The sequence below is a fragment of the Dermacentor variabilis genome, chromosome 1, assembly GCF_050947875.1.
Source record: "Dermacentor variabilis isolate Ectoservices chromosome 1, ASM5094787v1, whole genome shotgun sequence".
Classification (NCBI taxonomy): domain Eukaryota; kingdom Metazoa; phylum Arthropoda; class Arachnida; order Ixodida; family Ixodidae; genus Dermacentor; species Dermacentor variabilis.
In genome coordinates, this window is record NC_134568.1 from 257,104,726 (window position 1) to 257,121,963 (window position 17,238).

Sequence of the window (17,238 nt, forward strand, 5' to 3'; positions counted from 1 at the left end):
TGCCCCCGCACTGCCCGCAGGCTGCGCAGACGTCAGACGTCATGTAGACGTCATTCCGTGCAAACGTTGGTTGTTTATTCTACGTCGTGGCTGCGCAGGGGTAGTGTGTATGTAGCAAGGGAACGGTGGATTGGCAGGGACACGGGTACGTTAGCGCAGGCTTACTGGTCTTACGCACGTAGGTACGAAGTTGATGCTGTCGTTGTCATATTGCGAACGTGTGAGCGTTGCCATGCATTTCGCTAAGAATATTGTTCCGAGGTAATAAAGCTTAAGTTCTTAATTATGCTTCTGGGACTGTTTCGTCAGGTTCGGTGAGTTCTAAACATTAGTGTACATACCTCACGGAACGCCTCCATTCAGCTCTTGTTCTAGGTTCTCTTATTGCAGATATTAATTTTGTTCGTGTAACCTGCACGTCCCTTTAGGCTTTTGGAAAGAACTGCGTAGCGACCCGCCGAGAAGATGGCCAATAGAAGCTCGGACCGAGAGAAGAAAGCTTTACAGGACGAAATCTCGTATCTGTCACGTAAGCATTTTGGAAACCTTTAACAGCGGCTGCTTATGCCCAACCACAACTCCATGAAGAAAGTAAAGAAAAATTCAACCTTTATTGTATGCTATACCATAATTTTGCGGACTATTTCCAGGTTTGATTGCTCGCCATCAACACACGTCAAAACCACGTGGAGGTGCGCAAATAAGGACTTCTAACCGCTACACAAAAGTCAACGCACATGAAGCTCAGGCCCAGAGCAACGTCGGGATGCCAAGAAATCTTGCCAGAGCTCTGAACGTGGGCGCGCCGATTACTACCAGTGTCGGAAGCATCGGCAACATCTGTTCTCGCGCGATGCATCACGCGCCCACTACCCACAGGACCCCACCACAAAGCACCAGGAGGAGGTCTTTGTCAACAGTTGTGCACAAGAGTAGGTACACACTGAAGAAGCTTCATACTGGGCTCGCTTCCACTGAGAAGCCAGCGTTTAAACCCACTACAGCGTTTCCGAAAACAGTACAAAGTACCGCACCAGTTATTGGCACCAGCACACCGTCACTCTACGGGTCCTCTAGGCGACCTTCAGCCGGGAAATACGTGTATTGCAGGAAGAATGCAGTGAAGGGAACTGGACTGCATACTGCATGTTCGGTGACGCTACCAACTGGCTCTGCTGGGAGAACACCCAGACAACTTGTGTCGACCTACAAGCTTGTTCGGAACAAATCAAAAGTTGCTACACCAGTCAAGAGTCCAAGTTCAAACCTCACTTGTATTGGTGCCAGGCGCATTGTGAAAAAGTATAAGGTGAACAATGTAAATAGGTCAAGAGCTCCACTGCAGAGGCCACTTCGATCTCAGTACGGTATGTTTCATTGATTGAATAACTTGAATCCACTTGATCTGCAATGTTGGAACCAGGGTTGTTTTTCATTGCAAAGAGTTTCTAATGTACATTTTTTGGTGTTGTCTCGTGGCGGTGTTTCCCTCATTATTGTTACTGTTGCATGCACTAAAGCTTATTAAACACAGTAATAGTGAGCACAATCGCTGAAGTACCACTGATGCAGTGCTCGGCAGTTGTGATTAGGTATGACACTTGGCACATCATGCAAGTGAATTTGGTGAATGAGCTTTTGCAATGAGTGACAATTTACCTGTGTCAGGTAATGTCTCTGGTTCACAAGCAAACAAACTAACATTGAAGGCTTATCGTTTTACACTATGCTTGGCTTTCTGATGTTACCATTCAGGAAACTCTACAGCTGTATCTACAATGAAGCTGTCTTGGCCTCCGTCTTACTCAACCACCCATTACTTCCATGGTCAGAAAAGGAAAAGCTCTGGGTAATGTAGCCTTTTGAAAATAAAAGCCATGTTAATGTGTGCCCCTAACTTTTTTTGCATTTTGATGTTGTTTTATTTTCTTTATCACAGCAAACCTACTTCAAGTGCAGGCTCATCTCAAGCCCACTACATAAAGATAGGAAATATTACATACAGAGCTTCAAGAAACAAACTTTCTAGAACATTCAAGAGATCCCTCTCTTGTAGTCCTGTTTCTCACAAAGGTGAACAAGTGTGTTTTGTTTAAGGGATTTAGTAATTGCCATGACTTTTTTTTTCTGTACCTTACTATATATTTCTACTTCACAGCCTCCCCACGTCATGAGCGAGTACTAGCAGTGCGAGGCTCTGTCTACATGATGGATGCAGCTGGGAAAATGCTTCGCCGCATCTCCCAGCCGGAATGCAATTCAGAGCAGACAAATGGCCGAACTCGAATTGACGTTGGTGGAAAGACCTATATTGAATGGAAACCAGGAGTGCTTTCTCAAACACCATCTGCAGAGACAAGAACTTACCTCAAGTTGAGTTATCCCACAAATCCTCTGTTAGCTAGTTGTTCATGTCCTTACCTTGTTTCTTTTTTCAGTCGTACTGTTAACCGCAGCATTCACAGGGTACGGAATGTCGACAGCAGCCGGAAGCTAAAGCGGAAATCATATTGTATGTTCTTCAATCGATTTGGGCGCTGCAATAAGGGTGACAAATGCGCTTACATTCATGATCCTGAAAAAGTGGCTGTTTGCACAAGGTGAGCATGTATGCAGGCATATGTTGCCTCTATGTAATGTCTATTCCACAAATGTAGCCCACTGTGACATGGTTAAAGTAATCATGAGGTTTTGTGTAACGTCACTGCCTCCAGCACTGACCTAGAGGCTAAGAGTGCCTTTACTAAATATACATATTTGGCCTGCACCAGCGAATGAATTTCTGCCCCATGCCCTTATCCCGGCACTCACAATTGTGGCAGTGGTCTACACCTTTTGTTACCACAGCCAGTAGCATCGTGTAAGTGTAATGTGGTGTTGGCCATATTCTGTCATACTGAAATTTGCTGAACATAAATAGACTCTGTAATCTTTAAACTATGGAATGTTGAAAGGGGAGGCAGTCTTGTGCATCTTCCCCTTCTATTGCTGCTCTGTGGGAACCAGTAATAGCTAGTGTGTAACTAAATAATGCTGACGCTGTGTGACAAAATGCCACGAATGTGTCTGAACAATGGCAATGATAATAGATGCACACTTGTGTCAATGACTGCCAACGCTTGAGGTGCCCAGCCCAGCTATGTCTATGGCCATGGACATTCTAAAGAGCATGTGCACTCCTATGTTCTAGCACACTGATGCCCAGTCAGGTTAGATGCTTTACATGTGTGCCTCAAAATGGGTGTGAATTCGATGACGTGAAATCTTGGCATGTCTTCAACTGTTTCCTCCATCCACTAAGCTGAGTGTTGCGATGCTGCTGCTGGCACTTGCTTTTGCTCGCACATTTTCTGAAGATCAAAATTTTTTCTTTGAGTGCAGCCAAGGGAAATTAAGCATTGTCCATTGTGCATGGCCACAATTAAAGAATGACACTTGGGTTGGGAGAAATTTTACTTGTGAATGTTGTAATTTGTCAAAGATGTTATTAGTCTTGATTTATCTTGCTCTTATAACCTGAGAATGAGGAAATCTATGTTAAATGACAGGGTAAAAGTAAAAACGAGAAGAAAGGGGGTTAACTGAGGGTTTGTTGGCTTGTCATGACAGGAGAAAAGCAAGAAACTTAAGCAAGCCCAATGCTGCAGACTTTCGAGTGATTTGTTAATTAATGTACAGGTAGTGTCTTCTTTGCAGGTAGTGTTTGCCTTGCATTGTGTCTCTTGGTGTATGTGTAATTGTTTGTAAAATTCATAGATGTTTTAGAAAATACTAAAATGGAAACTGTAGGGAAGCATTTTCCAAAGCTAAATGTATATGGTGTGTGTTTGCGTGAGCAGCACTTGCGTATTTTTAGCACTTTAAGGCGGCTGACATGTCCTTTGTCTCGCAACAATGCTAAATAGCTTTGTTGAAAACAGTTCTGCGAAGATATAATTTTTGTTTCTCTTAATGATTCCTTCCAGATTTCTGCGTGGAACCTGCAAAGTGTCCGATTGCCCGTTTTCTCACAAGATTGCACCAGAGAAAATGCCAGTTTGTTCCTTCTTTTTGAAAGGGCGATGTACCAATGACCCTTGCCCATATCGACATGTCAAAGTCAACTCAAAGGCAGCAGTGTGCAAGGACTTCGCTGTTCATGGATTTTGTGCTGACGGAATCAAGGTAAGACGATTTGCAAAAGTATGATTGGCGCAAAATGCAGATACATTGTGTTTCACAAAACTAGCACCAAGTTTATTTTACAAATGCTAACTCGTAGATTGACGAGACCAGCATAATGTTGTTTGAAATCATCTTGAGCTATGCAGCATCTATTAAAGTGATGTTCCTTTGCCTACCACTCCACAATTCGTTGTGTTGTCATCGCGGTCATTATTTGTCTTTTCGAGTCAAAGCTGTCGCTACTCAAGCCACCATACTGTCGCTGTCAGAGACACAATCAATTTCTTGTGACTTCGCCCCAGCGAGATCTGCATATCTACAGCTGACAGCATTTCTGCTCACTATCTCTCAAACTCACTATCTTTGCACAATGCCAGGAATGTTTTTGGCCATGTACCGTATTTACTCGCATAATGGTCGCACTCGTGTAATGATCGCACCCCTGAATTTTGCCGTCAAAATTCGATTTTTAAAAAATTTCCTGTGTAATGATCGCACCCTGAACTTGCCGCAGTGATATGTCATGTGCCAAGTCTAGCTAATATTGATCGCGCTTACCATCTGTCGAATGCTACACGAACGACTCTTCAAGACAAACCAAGCGGTCTGCAGGCACCAAACGTTCTTAAGCGGATGCCTCATTTCATTACTTTCATCACTTTCCGCACTTCCATGACTAAAAGAAAGATGCAACCAAACTTGCCTTTATTATGTGTAAGCTTTATAATGGCTGTGGTCAACAACAAAAAAAAGGCGCCTTTTGATTCTTCTCATGTGCACTCGTGGGCACGCAACAAATCACGAGTGGCAACGATAGTAGCCACGTTTACACTGATACGTTAAAAGTGAACCCTATTCATACGCCGATGCTTGTAACACAGCTAAGATATTCACCCACCCTTAGCGGAAACGTGCCATATTAGGATAGTAGTGAAGACAGATGCTGCAGTTTCCGCAGCATGCCGGCCATGTGTTTCTATGCCACTGGCAGCTAAGCGCGCCCATCTGTTTCTGTCCCCTCAAAGTAGACATGGCTACGTTATTGCTGCAGACTTGCCGATATTAACGATATTATTCGTTATTGATACGGAAGAAACTGTTTCAATGCACGTAATGTACTCATGAAAATAACAAAAAATTGCGTTAGGCGCATTCGGCTTGCTCCGCCGGCCGCCATTTTTGTTTTTGTGTCCCGCAGCAAACGCGGGATGAAAGGAAAGGTTTTTCTTTTCGCGGGAAATTTAGCCTGCGTAATGATCGCACCCCTGATTTCGAGTCAATTTTTCTGACAGAAAAGTGCGCTCATTATGCGAGTAAATGCGGTACTTCAAGTCCAGAGCCGAGTCATGTGAGATCTCGCAAATATGATAGTATCGCTGAAGGTGATCACTTGAGAAGATCGTCCCTGAATAAAACTTACCTTTGTTCTGCAAGGTACACCACCTCAGCTGATGGCTGCCGTGGTAGCTTAGTGTGGCTATGCTGTTGCATAGCCACACTAAGGACACTAGGGACCCTAAGGACGAGCCTTAGCTAAGGACGAGGTCAAAGGTTCAAGTCCCAGCCGCGGCGACCACATTTCTTGGAGGCGAAGTGCAAAAGTGTCCATGTACTCGATCATTAAGTGCATGTTGGGAATCCCAGGTGGTCAAAATAAATCCAGAATCCCCACTACGGCGTGCCTCAAAATCAGATTGTGGTTTTCAATCAATCAATCAATCATCTATTTTACAGATAGACAGAGGAGCGAGTAATAAAAGCTGCCATTCGGCAGCTTGGTTAGCCCGAGCCCCCATTACAAGAGTTCACAGCAGCACAGACATAAATATATTAAGCACAGACCACACATACGCTTGCAGATGCACATAAGCTCACGATCGTTCCAGCGTTGCTTGACTGTTATGCCGTTCAAGTGTAATACAAAAAATTCCATTACAAATTACGTGTTGGCTCAAATGCACTAAAATTTTGCCAACATGTTCAGAAAGCACAAGGATTACCTTGTGCAGTACAGATTAATATACAGGCATAACGTTGGGAGACAGGAAGACAGCGGTGTAGATCAGAGAGCAAACAGGGATATCCGTTATTTAAGAGAGACGAAGAAGGAGAAAATTGGAGCGGATCCAACGAGTTGGAATCTGTATACAGCGAAGCTTTGTGTGAGTGGATGAAGAGTCTAAACACGAGTTTGTGTTTATTTAATGCCTGCACAAAGCAAAACGGAAGGCTTTATTCAGGCATTGCAGAGAGGCTAATGCAATGTCAGCTTGGATGAGCGAAGGCAAGCTTTCTGGTTCTTTTTTTTTTTCCTTCCCCCACACGGCCGGCGCTGTGGATGCGTGGAGGCAAGCGCCGTCTGGTGGTGGGCCAAGGAACCCAGCAACTTGTGTACTTCGCTGTGAATGGTTGGCCTATTTCGCAAGACAACAGCCAGACTGCAGCACCCACGGTCGCAAAACCTACCGAGGTTCGCAACGAAAAGCTACGCATTAAAAAAAGAGCTGGGCAGGCCATATAATCCGTAGAGGTACCTGTTGGACTGTGACATAATGGGTGTTAAGGGAAGTGCAGTCAAGGACAGCAGAAAATTAGGTGGAGTGATGAAACTAGAAATTTAGAATTTAGTTAGAAGTTCGAATCGGCTAGCGCAAGACGTCTGGTAATAGGAGATTGCTGGGAAGAGGCCTTCGTCCTGGAGTGAACATAAAATTAGGCTGATGACAACAATGCAGAATATTAAATATCTCCCATAGGGCACAAACTGTATTAGAAAAAAGTTTATGGAGAATATTCTGAAACGCCCAATGCAGCTGCTTTCATTAGAGAATTTTAGAATAGGGGCCCCAATAGTTTGGGGCCCCAAGGAGCTTTGCAGGTATTGGCGTCGGGGCACGCAGGAGTGAAGTTTTAGAATAGGGCTTTGCATTTGTGCATAGCATCTTGCGCTGACAGCGCCACTACGGCGTCAAAGAAAAGCTATTAGAAATAAATAAAATATGCCATTTTATGATAAGAATAGTGATTTTGACTTTCGTGTATTCACGTTTAATTGCAATTTAGAGGTTATTCTGGAAGCAGCAAACAATTAGTCGCGCTTAGTTTTTGACTAACCAACTTTACGTACCTTCACTAGCCAAGCTAAGTCGTGTTAGGCCTATGTGCCATAAAATCCACTATCGAATTCGGAATCAGTGGCGTCTAATGAATCAATCTTTGTAACACACTCTAGTTGAGAGAAAGCGATAACCGCAGTCACTACTCCTAGCTTGCGAACTTCATGCGTTACCACGAATCGAACCCAGTTTGGTGCTAGATTAGAGCCGTCGCTTTGATGGGTGCCGCCATGTTTGTTTACGCAAATCTTTTGGGCCAACTTTTGGGGCTCCCGCTAAATCTGTGAAATAGCGTGCCCAATGCAAAACCCAAATGCAGTTTGCGTCTTGCGCATGCGCAGTGGCTTCGATGCTATTTCTTTGGGGCCCCTATTCTAAAACTCTCTATTATCTTTAATGGGCTTTGAAGAAAGCCTGCAAAATAAGAAAAAAAATGATGGCACTAAGCATTTGCATTCCTGTATTGCAGGACTCCCAAATAGGTTTTAAACAAATGTCCGCCTGTTACCAAAAAACAAGAAAAGAGTTACAATTGGCTTTTGGCAGCACCTTGTCACTTATCACCTGTGTCCGTAGCCCATAGCAGCCTTCAAAACAAAGTTGGCATTGTAGCTGTCTTGCTTACTGTATGCTGAGGCCAATAGTTTCTTTGTGACCTACATGCAGCATTTCTTAGTTGAAAGCATGCTTGAGAATGCTGCACTACAGGGGCACAAATGCATATTACCTATAATCCCGGCCACGGCGGCCACATTTCGATGGGGGTGAAATTCGAAAACACCCATGTAGTTAGATTTAGGTGCACGTTTAGGAACCCCAGGTGGTCGAAATTTCCAGAGTCCTCCACTACGGCGTGCCTCATAATCAGAAAGTGGTTTTGGCATGTAAAACCTCATAATTTTATAAAAAATATTACCTATGGTATTTGTGGTTTACAGTGGTTACTTCAAACGCTGCATAATCGTTCTTAATTAGCTAAACACATTACAAAATCAGAGTAGCTCAAAGCAACTGCGTGCAGTATGCCACTGGCTTCTTGCATTGACAGTGACATGTTGCAGGATTTTGGCATGGCGACACTACCGAGTCTCATTCATACATTGAGCTGCAGAATTTCTGTAACCAGCTTGGTTGAGAAAGCTGCCGTTTCTAGTCAGTGAGTCACTGCTTGATTTTTCAGCCCTGTGACTAGTTGCAAAGCAGGACATCACTGTATGCTTATTTTACATCTGCCTTTTTGTGAATGCCACTGCCACATTTACTTTACTGGGGATCACACTTCTGCAAGAGTTGGCATTGCAGTAGAGTTAGACAACTGCAACAAGATTGTCAAGGAAATACATTATACAAGGCCAAGAAGAGCAAAAGTAGCAAGAGGCTAATGTGCGCAATAGCTGGTGCAAATTCACATGTAGCTTGTCAGTCCAGGTTGTAGAAAATTTTGCCTACATGAGGTAAACACGACACAAGCAGAGAGGTTAATAAAACTAGTTGCCGGTCTGGTTAGTTCCTTATTGTGAAACAGATCCAGCACAACATGCACAAGGAAGCATGAACAGCACTTATCCCAAGTATATTTGGAAGACCCCTCAGGGTGGCAACCTTGTGCATGTTGGGGTGGTCGCTCACCTGTGCAGATATGCCTTTATGACCTTTATAGGCACTGCTTTGGTACCTGCTTTACCGGCCGTGGTTGCTTAGTGGCTATGGTGCTGACCTGCTAGCACAAGGTCACAGGTTGGAATCCCGGCCACGGTGGCTGCATTTCAATGGGGTCGAAATGTGAAAATACTCATGTACTTAGATATAGGTGCACGTTAAAGAACCCCAGGTGCTCCAAATTTCTGGAGTCCTCCACTACGGCGTGCCTCATCAGATTGTGGTTTTGGCACATAAAACCCTATAATACTTTTTTTCGGGGGGGGGGGGGGGGGTGCCTGCTTTGTGAATATGTCTGGCAATATTTCAGCATCACTTTTTTACCAAATAAATTACAATGCTTAGAAAGTGTCAGCAAAAAATAAAAAGTACTTGGAAGCTTAGATTAATCTGTTACAGTCAACGTCCGATTTTTCAGACTCCCTAGGGACTGCGAAAATGTCCGAAAAACGAATGCATGTAGAAAATGAATCATATCTATTTCTCGGATAGAGATGGTCAAGGACAAAGTAGCATACCACCTCAACTCTGCCGATGCATTGTCGAGATGGCCCTGAAAAGTCATTTATACAAAAGATAAAAATAGAAATGCTCACAGTGGGTGCTGATAAAGTAGCTGGCACTATTGGCCTTAAAAAATTTGTCAGTTCACTTTTGTACAGCTTTCTGCTTATACCTGCAATAATGTCTGCTGCTTGAATTTCAGCTAGGGTCATGTCATCACCGTACACTGATGGCAGCATCATGAGTGCTTGCGTCAATTCAGATCCTGTTGGCAACACAGGCATGGGCTCTTCATTTGCAGTTTTGGAGTCATCCACATCACTTGACGGATGATTTATCTGTGGTTAATTAACAGAGGTAAAACTTGTTATGAGTGTCAGTGGATCATTCAAATGTTATCTCAATGGAAACCGTAACACTAGCAGTGCGCACAGGTCATTGTCGATTAAGTCTGGGGACTGATAAGGCTTGTACAGTCGCCGACCGTTTATTCGGACCTAACGGGGACTGCGGAAATGTCCGAATAAACAGGTGTCCGAAAAAGCAGATTAAGAAAAAAAATGAAATCCTTTATTTCCACGCACTTCTTCGGGCTCGGCCGTAGGCTTGAAGAAATTGTGAATGCGCCGCTGCACGCTGTTCCGTTTACGTGCAATCAAATAAGCCTGAATCTTGGAGAGGGTTGTAGTAGGGTCACTATAGACTGCTGAAAGCACAGTCACTGCTTGTACACGTTCCGCATGCGACAACAGCTTAGCACATGGTGCGTCATATTTCGACTCGGAGTCATCGTCCGGCGGTGCAGCAGAAACCTGACGAATGATCTCGCCATTGTCGAGTTCTGCGCATGTCAGTACAGCAGTGTCAGCACTTGTGAAACTGTCAAATGAGACGGTGTCCGGAATCGCAATGCAACCACTGCGCACGTCTCGGCAGAACATTTTCCGCATCAGTAGGGAGCACATCGGAAGGCGACAAATCTTAGGCCTCTCGGCACCCGCTTGCCAGCATTCCCCAGTGCAGTCTGCGCGGGCACTGTCGGCGCCATTAGACACTTGACGCGATGTTTTCGTATGCCACGTTTGAACACCGGAACCTCGGCACAGCACACAAAACAAGCACCAGTCGCACAAACGAAAAGCGTAGCCTATTCGCAACGTCGTGCGCGACGAATCAGCTGCTGGATTGTCTTGGCACACGGCTTACTAAGCTAAAACCGGAACTGCTGTAGAGCCACTCTATTGAACCAGGCAGAAACGATGATGATGAGTGGGAATTTGCAGCAGCGCCACTTCGTGGGGCAGCAAGGAGGCTCCGTTCAAAACAAAAATGTCGTTCAGCAAGTCGAACCATGCACCGGTCAGAGTCGGTCCATGGTGATCTCGATCGAGTTGTCCGAAAAATCAAACGAGAGGTTGCAAGGTGTCCGAACTTTCGGCAGTTGTTATACATTATGGTCTATGGGGAGAATGGCGGTGCCGCGAAGCAGACCGAATAATCGAGCATGTCCGAATTTTTGGAGTCCGGAAAATCAGTCGGCGACTGTAATGATCTTCAGATGAGCTAGCCATTTCAATGTACTGGGTGTGTAGCCTGCATGGCGAAAACAGTTCCGAAGCATGTCTTGTTACCGCCTTCCACGCATCTGAAAGCATGCCACCAGCTGACCTGTGATAAATGCAGGGTGTCTACCAACAGGGAAAACCGGGAATTCTAAGGGATCTTGAATAGTCTGAAAATACTCAGGGAAAACTCGGGGAATTTGGCCTTCTATCAAAGAAAATTAGCTGTCATTTTATTGAAAGGGAACAAAACTTGCCTTAATGCTGGCTCAAGTAAAAGAGGAATCGTAACGAATTGTCTTTGACGCCATGTTGTCGACGAGAGGAGTTCCCTGTGTACCGTGAACGACAGATTCTCTGGACGCTCGATTTTTGGGACATGCCCGATAATGTGGATGGCTTCGCGGCACCACCACGTACCCCATAGAGTCGATGTATAAGAACATCTGAAATTTCAGACGCAAGAACCCTTCACTCTCCGATTCTCCAGACTTGCTACAACCACAGGTCTGAAATAGCATTAGTCAAAGCCAACAATCAAAGCCGTTTTGATTATCTCGCCACCGAGCCGGCGCTTTCGCACGCAGATCTACTGGCAGCCGTAGCCACCACTGCGGCAACGAGAGGCCTAGCTGCTTTGACGTTCGCTATTAAGGTTCTTGCCATTTGTTGTCGTGTTTTTCATTGAAGGGATTCGCCGCTGGCAGCCTTTGTGGTCCTCGTGATTGGCTTAGAAAGCACCACGTGTTGCATAAAACCGGTACCCAAAAGGCAGCTTCGCCTCAGCACAGAAATGTTATGCGGTGAAGCATACATAAAATATTGTGGCAAACACTAACAAGCGTGGGAAGAAGGGGCAACGGTCACGGGACACAGTACGTATTGCCTAATTATACACGCATGCACCCGCCATCTCCTATCACAGTACAAGCACCGATATTCCTTATAAGTGTACTGGCAGGCCTTCAGAGCATTTTTGGACGTGCCTGTGGCGATTTGAGGCTTTGGGGGCAGTAAAACACATGCATTCATTATTTTCGGACGTTCTTGCGCCCCTAGGGAGTCTGAAAAATCGGACATTGACTGTATAATTGACCAAGAGGGTGCTGCAAATGGTCTGTGGGGCAAACATGCTGCGGGACGAGGACGAGAACAGAAAGGACCGTCGCATTGAGGAATGATCGGGAAAGGAACTGTGCCGCCTCTTCTTTTAAGGAGCTCGAGCTCAAAAAGCAAAGTGTTGGCTGACGCCGAGATGCAGGTGACCCTCATCGAAACCAAAATAAACTCTTTAAAGTAGTGAAACTCAACTCTGAGGCATTGTGTGTGGGCTGAGAGTGTCACGACAGTTGAGGTTGAGTTTCCAGCTGCTGAGAGAATCTCACTTCTGACAAAGTTCAGGCCTAATATGAATGAGCTTAAAAAAAGCTCATTTTCAAAAATGTCTGACTCTATTTGCAATAGGCATTACCACTTTATTTTGGGGGGGGGGGGGAGATATTTTATTTGCTGTGCATTTTACTAACCCCTCCCTTCATTTTTCTATTTTAAATAACATAACCACTACTCCTTACTATTCAAACTGGATAAAGTATGTTGCTTCTTAAATTTTATTTTTAACATGCTTACTAGAGAGTGACAGCATCTGGCGACATGGTGTCAACCTGTCTTGACATCAGACGAAATTCTGTGTTCTCAAAGAATTTCGCAAAGGAACTCGGGGAATTTGAAAATTTCAACTTGGTAGACACCCTGAAATGTAACTTTTGCCACTCCCAAGGTATTCGCTTTGTTTTTGAGGTAATCTGAAATCGACTGCTTGGAAATGGCGAACTCCTTGCTCACGTTGGTTTGTCACCAGTCACTCTCAACTTCCTTAAATGATTGCGGCTTTCTTTTCCGTTGGAGAGGATGACAAAAGCGGAGTTGGTGCCATTGCTTACAGCGGCAAAGCTTTCAATAAAAAACACTGCACCAAACAGCAGGAAGCTTGGTCGCAAACTTGAAGCAGCTAGGCATAGTGTTAGAGTGCACGACAGCATAAAATGACCACACGGCCATGCCCCAAACACAAATGGCTACGGCTGCCAGCAGGTCAGCGTGCGTGATAAGCAAAATGCCAGCGGTGGTGACTTTAATACCATTTCGGATGTTAACTCTCGGCAAAAAGTCTGAAAATTTGGACAGCAAAGGGTTTCAGCATCCGAAATGCTGGACGCCTTTACACATTGGCTCTATGGGGTATGTGGCAGTGCCGCAAAGGCGCCTGAATTATTGGATGTGTCCGAAAAATTGGCTGTATTTCATTCTGCCCATTTTAACATTGCAGCTGTCTATTATCTAGTGCTGAGAAGGCATTTGGAACAAAACTGCAAATTCGTGATGTAACGTTTTGTCTGTCACTAGAAATGAAGGCTACCCTGAAGTATAAGGTGGGCTGACTGTACACTCTAGTTTTCTTGTGCTGCTCTGTGTTTTAATTTCAGTGCAAAAAGCAACACATCCTTATTTGTCCTGAGTATGCTGCCAACAAAAAGTGCCCAAGGGGAAAGAAGTGCTACTTGTCGCACCGTGTTCGGGGTACAAAGCGCAAGCACGAAGAAAACTCTTCAGAAGGTGCTACTAAGGACTGTAGCATGCCTGTTGTGCCATTGAAGGTGCTGAAACAAAGGCAAGTACTTCAAACTATTTTGTGTGATGTAGTTGAGGCTCTATCAACTTTTGCTTTTCATAGTGCAAGCTGTGCTGGGCCTAGCAGCACTATGGAAGATGAGCAGGGAAGTCGGAAGATGGCGCAAGCTCCTCACTTCATACCACTTGAGTCTAGTCCCCATTTGGCCACATCTTCGGGTATTCGGAAGCACTGTGAGTATGCTTTGCCATTCTTGTACAGGCAACCATGTGCTTCTGGCAGCATACTTGCTTTCAGAAGGAACTTGACGTTTCAAATAAAGAGTGGAAGCATCAAGGATGGTTTAGTGGTGTTCCACTCATTTATAACATTAAGCCAAATTGAAATTTGTTGCACTTACAATAGTTAGCCTGCAGTTGCTGGTTCAACCAGGCTACGCAAGTTTCGGTTTAAAGTAGGTGCTGGCAACATGGCTGATGACCATGCTACGGCATTGGAGCCGAAATATCGCTTTCTGTTCCGACTTGTGCAGGCAGTTGGAGTCTGAATAATGGAACGGAGCGCTGTCTGGGTGCCAGAAGTTTCGATCATCCTTATGCATTTAATTGTATGGATCAGTGGCAGTGCCGTGAAACAGTCTCAGTTATCGGTGTGCGACTTTATTGAAAAACAACGCTTTCAGAGGGCTAGTCAATCTGACTGGTGTGTAGGAATACTTAATATACAAGTAACCAGTTGTTTTCTTTTTTTGTGTGTGTGAATTTGCAAGTGTGTTCACATATAAGCTTACACATTTTGAGCAGCTTCTAAAACTTTATTGCAGTGACTGGCATTCGGATTCGGCCCAACTTCCTCTCATAAATTCCAGTGGCTCCGGTTTGGTAAGATCGTTCTGTGATAAATACATAAAATGCACATTTCACATACATTAGTAGTTTGTTTTATGTTTTGGTATTTGCACACCTCATGGTTTTGAGCAAATAAAGTAACAGTTTACACATGTCTTCATAATATGCTTCCTCTTCCAGCATCGGTGTCCTACAAAAGCAATGGAAAACAGTTGTACAGTTGTAAATAAATAAAAAGAAAACTGCATTATGAAATTCTGCTTACTGTGCCATACTGATAAAACCCTGGTGCAAGCTCATACAGCCACGATGACTCGACCACAGTTACATTCCTCATGAATTCTCTGCTGGTGTGGATAAGCTCTCCAAACACAACCCTACAAAAAGCATAAGATTTAATAAACTGGTAAAAAACAACTTTGTCAAAGTTCTCACCACTTGGGCTGTTTCTGTGTGTACAGCACAGACGTAGGATGTATGGCCAGTGGGTGATCCCCACAGACAGTGCGATACTCTCCAGAATAGTGTAGGTATGCAGCGTTGGCAAAGTGCCCTGCCACAATACACCTGCATACTGAGTCTGTATCTCCTGCAATTACAAATTTTTAATGAAACTGTCTGATCAGTGCTGCAGTTGCAACTGCTATGCAAATGAAAATTCAACGCACCTTCGCAAGACACAAGGGGCACTTTGTGTTTCTGCAGTAACTTCCGCAACTGATTCCTGATTTCAGTAGCTCTCAAAAGACCGTTGTAGTTCAGGAACATTTGGCCACACCACTGCTTGTTTTTACCTTTCTAAAAAAAACCCGAAACATTGAGACATCAAATGCAGAGTATTTGCTTATTCTACAGGTGACTGTAGAAATTTAGCTCTAAAATAACATCAGCTACTATGCTAGTGGACAGTCTCTACACTGGATATGGACGCACATCCAAATGCTTCACAAACTGCCACCCCCCCCTCTTTTGTGTGTGTGAACTCGGCACCACTACAGCTCTAAGTACTGGATACATGCCAGTGCAACATGGGCCTTTTACAGAAACACTTTGTGGTAAAACAGCAGCAAGTCTAAAATGTCATGCAGGCACGGGCACATTCTTGAAATTGCTGCAACGTGAGGATGAAGCTTTTATAAATAGGTCTGTCAACATTTTAAGCCTTCATATGTACAGGAAAGGAGCACAATAATAATATTTGGGGTTTTACGTGCCAAAACCACTTTCTGATTATGAGGCACGCCGTAGTGGAGGACTCCGGAAATTTTGACCACCTGGGGTTCTTTAACGTGCACCTAAATCTAAGCACACGGGTGTTTTCGCATTTCGCCCCTATCGAAATGCGGCTGCCGTGGCCGCGATTCGATCCCGCGACCTCGTGCTCAGCAGCCCAACACCATAGCCACTGAGCAACCACGGCGGGTGAAAGGAGCACAATATGCAATAACATTACTCAAAGGTAAGTCTTGCCTTCATTTTTTCTGTTCATAATCTCTTCCACTGATCGTACCTAGTGCATACCGTAACTGGGCCAGACGTTTTATGAATTTTCATCTTCTAAACATTGTGCAAGGCTCAATGTCAATGGTCCTGTTTACCTTTTCTTATTAAACTAGATTGGGTCTTCTCTTTAATAGTTCACACATCTCACGGCCCTTGCAAATTGAGAAAAATGCTGTTGTGGATTGTTCCGCTTTTTAGATTAATGCACACATAGGACAAGTATCCCAACAGTCTTTAGCATAGTATAACTATGCAGTAGCAGTGAATGCCACAGATGTTTTTTCTTGAGGCGAAAACAGTTAAGCATGCTGCAAGCCGTTACTGACTGGTCTTAACCGTTGAAGCAAGGAACTTGTCCCTCACTTTCTTGTGGATGCTGTAACCAAAGCGGGAGATAGAAGCTTCCCGATTTCAGCAGTTCCAAACTTCTAGACAATTGTAGTTCTGGAACATATGTCTCCACCACTGCTTGTCTTAACCTTTCCAGAATACAACCCCCATTCCTGGGATGCCGCAAATCAAATCGCCTGGCACTGTGCCAACACCTTGCACTTCCAGAGCGGTGTGCAGGAAAAGTAAACTCTTGTTGAACTGGCTTCTGCACAAAGTCGATGGAAGCACATGGTGCAGGCAGAGAACACTGCTCTATTAAATAAAGGACGAAAGTGCAGCATTTCCTTAAGTAGTGCAGAAAGTACAGCCAAATCAAAGAAACCTATACTTCCATATAACGATCTCAAGCATTCATCAATTTCTTTGAGATGAAGGCTGCATTTTTCATCGTAAACTTGCCACTACCAATGTCTCGCTGATGCAGCATCTGCTCTTGTTAGCTTCAATAGCGGGTTTGAGGGTAGGGGGCGCTACTGTATTGTGGGTTCTTTGCACAGTTTTGTGAACCTAGTGGTTTGCGTCCCCTAACCTTAAAAACTTCCTAATAGTCGCCGGCAGGCTGCTGCTGTGACAGCATCTCCTCAAACTAAGGTATGTGTAGCACGGCAGCAGAACTGCCACAGAAACCCATGTATCTCTTAATGACAAGTTATGGGACCTGTCGGCACCATCTACATCTTGCAGGGCCAAATGCTGAAGAGAAAGGATGCGAATTCCAGAAAGTAATGTCGTGCATTTTTGGCGCAAACTGTTTTTGTTTTTAGGCTCACTGTGCTTAGCTGTCTCTCCCTGCTCATGCCGAAAGGCTAACTGCAGCAACATTTAAATTTGGTTATTAATGAGTAGTATACACTACT

The 17,238-nt window shown here is 44.4% G+C and overlaps 2 protein-coding genes across 6 annotated transcripts in view; one reads left to right on the forward strand and one right to left on the reverse strand.

Moving 5' to 3' along the window:
- ZC3H3 (Zinc finger CCCH domain-containing protein 3) lies at positions 1–14,641 on the forward strand. Of its 4 annotated transcripts, none has more exons than XM_075673521.1 (11): positions 1–145; positions 429–529; positions 651–1,367; positions 1,756–1,849; positions 1,940–2,073; positions 2,159–2,372; positions 2,439–2,600; positions 3,966–4,164; positions 13,492–13,676; positions 13,740–13,870; positions 14,461–14,641. In XM_075673521.1, exons 2-11 carry the CDS (start codon positions 466–468, stop codon positions 14,496–14,498), a joined length of 1,938 nt encoding a protein of 645 aa, XP_075529636.1. In that variant the 5' UTR covers positions 1–145; positions 429–465; the 3' UTR covers positions 14,499–14,641. The 4 variants fall into 4 exon arrangements, with proteins under 4 accessions (XP_075529636.1, XP_075529638.1, XP_075529635.1 ...); XM_075673523.1 differs by having other exon boundaries at positions 28–178; XM_075673520.1 differs by having other exon boundaries at positions 30–182.
- The window catches only part of LOC142562420 (putative ATP-dependent RNA helicase DHX35), a 22,627-nt gene continuing 19,825 nt past the window's right edge, over positions 14,437–17,238 (reverse strand). Inside the window, exons 16-20 of one of the 2 annotated variants that reach the window (XM_075673519.1) lie at positions 15,154–15,283; positions 14,921–15,074; positions 14,751–14,862; positions 14,635–14,675; positions 14,437–14,529 (exon numbers count right to left, since the gene is read on the reverse strand). In XM_075673519.1, coding sequence (XP_075529634.1) covers positions 14,643–14,675; positions 14,751–14,862; positions 14,921–15,074; positions 15,154–15,283 — 429 coding nt within the window. In that variant the 3' untranslated portion in view covers positions 14,437–14,529; positions 14,635–14,642. The other variant, XM_075673518.1, reaches the window with a different exon arrangement.

Coding starts and splice junctions, on each gene's coding strand:
- ZC3H3 (XM_075673521.1), top strand. CDS start 466: ATGGCCAATAGAAGCTCGGACCGAGAGAAGAAAGCTTTACAGGACGAA. Junction 2,373..2,438: donor GAGACAAGAACTTACCTCAA/GTTGAGTTATCC, acceptor TTCTTTTTTCAG/TCGTACTGTTAACCGCAGCA. Junction 13,871..14,460: donor TTCGGGTATTCGGAAGCACT/GTGAGTATGCTT, acceptor ACTTTATTGCAG/TGACTGGCATTCGGATTCGG.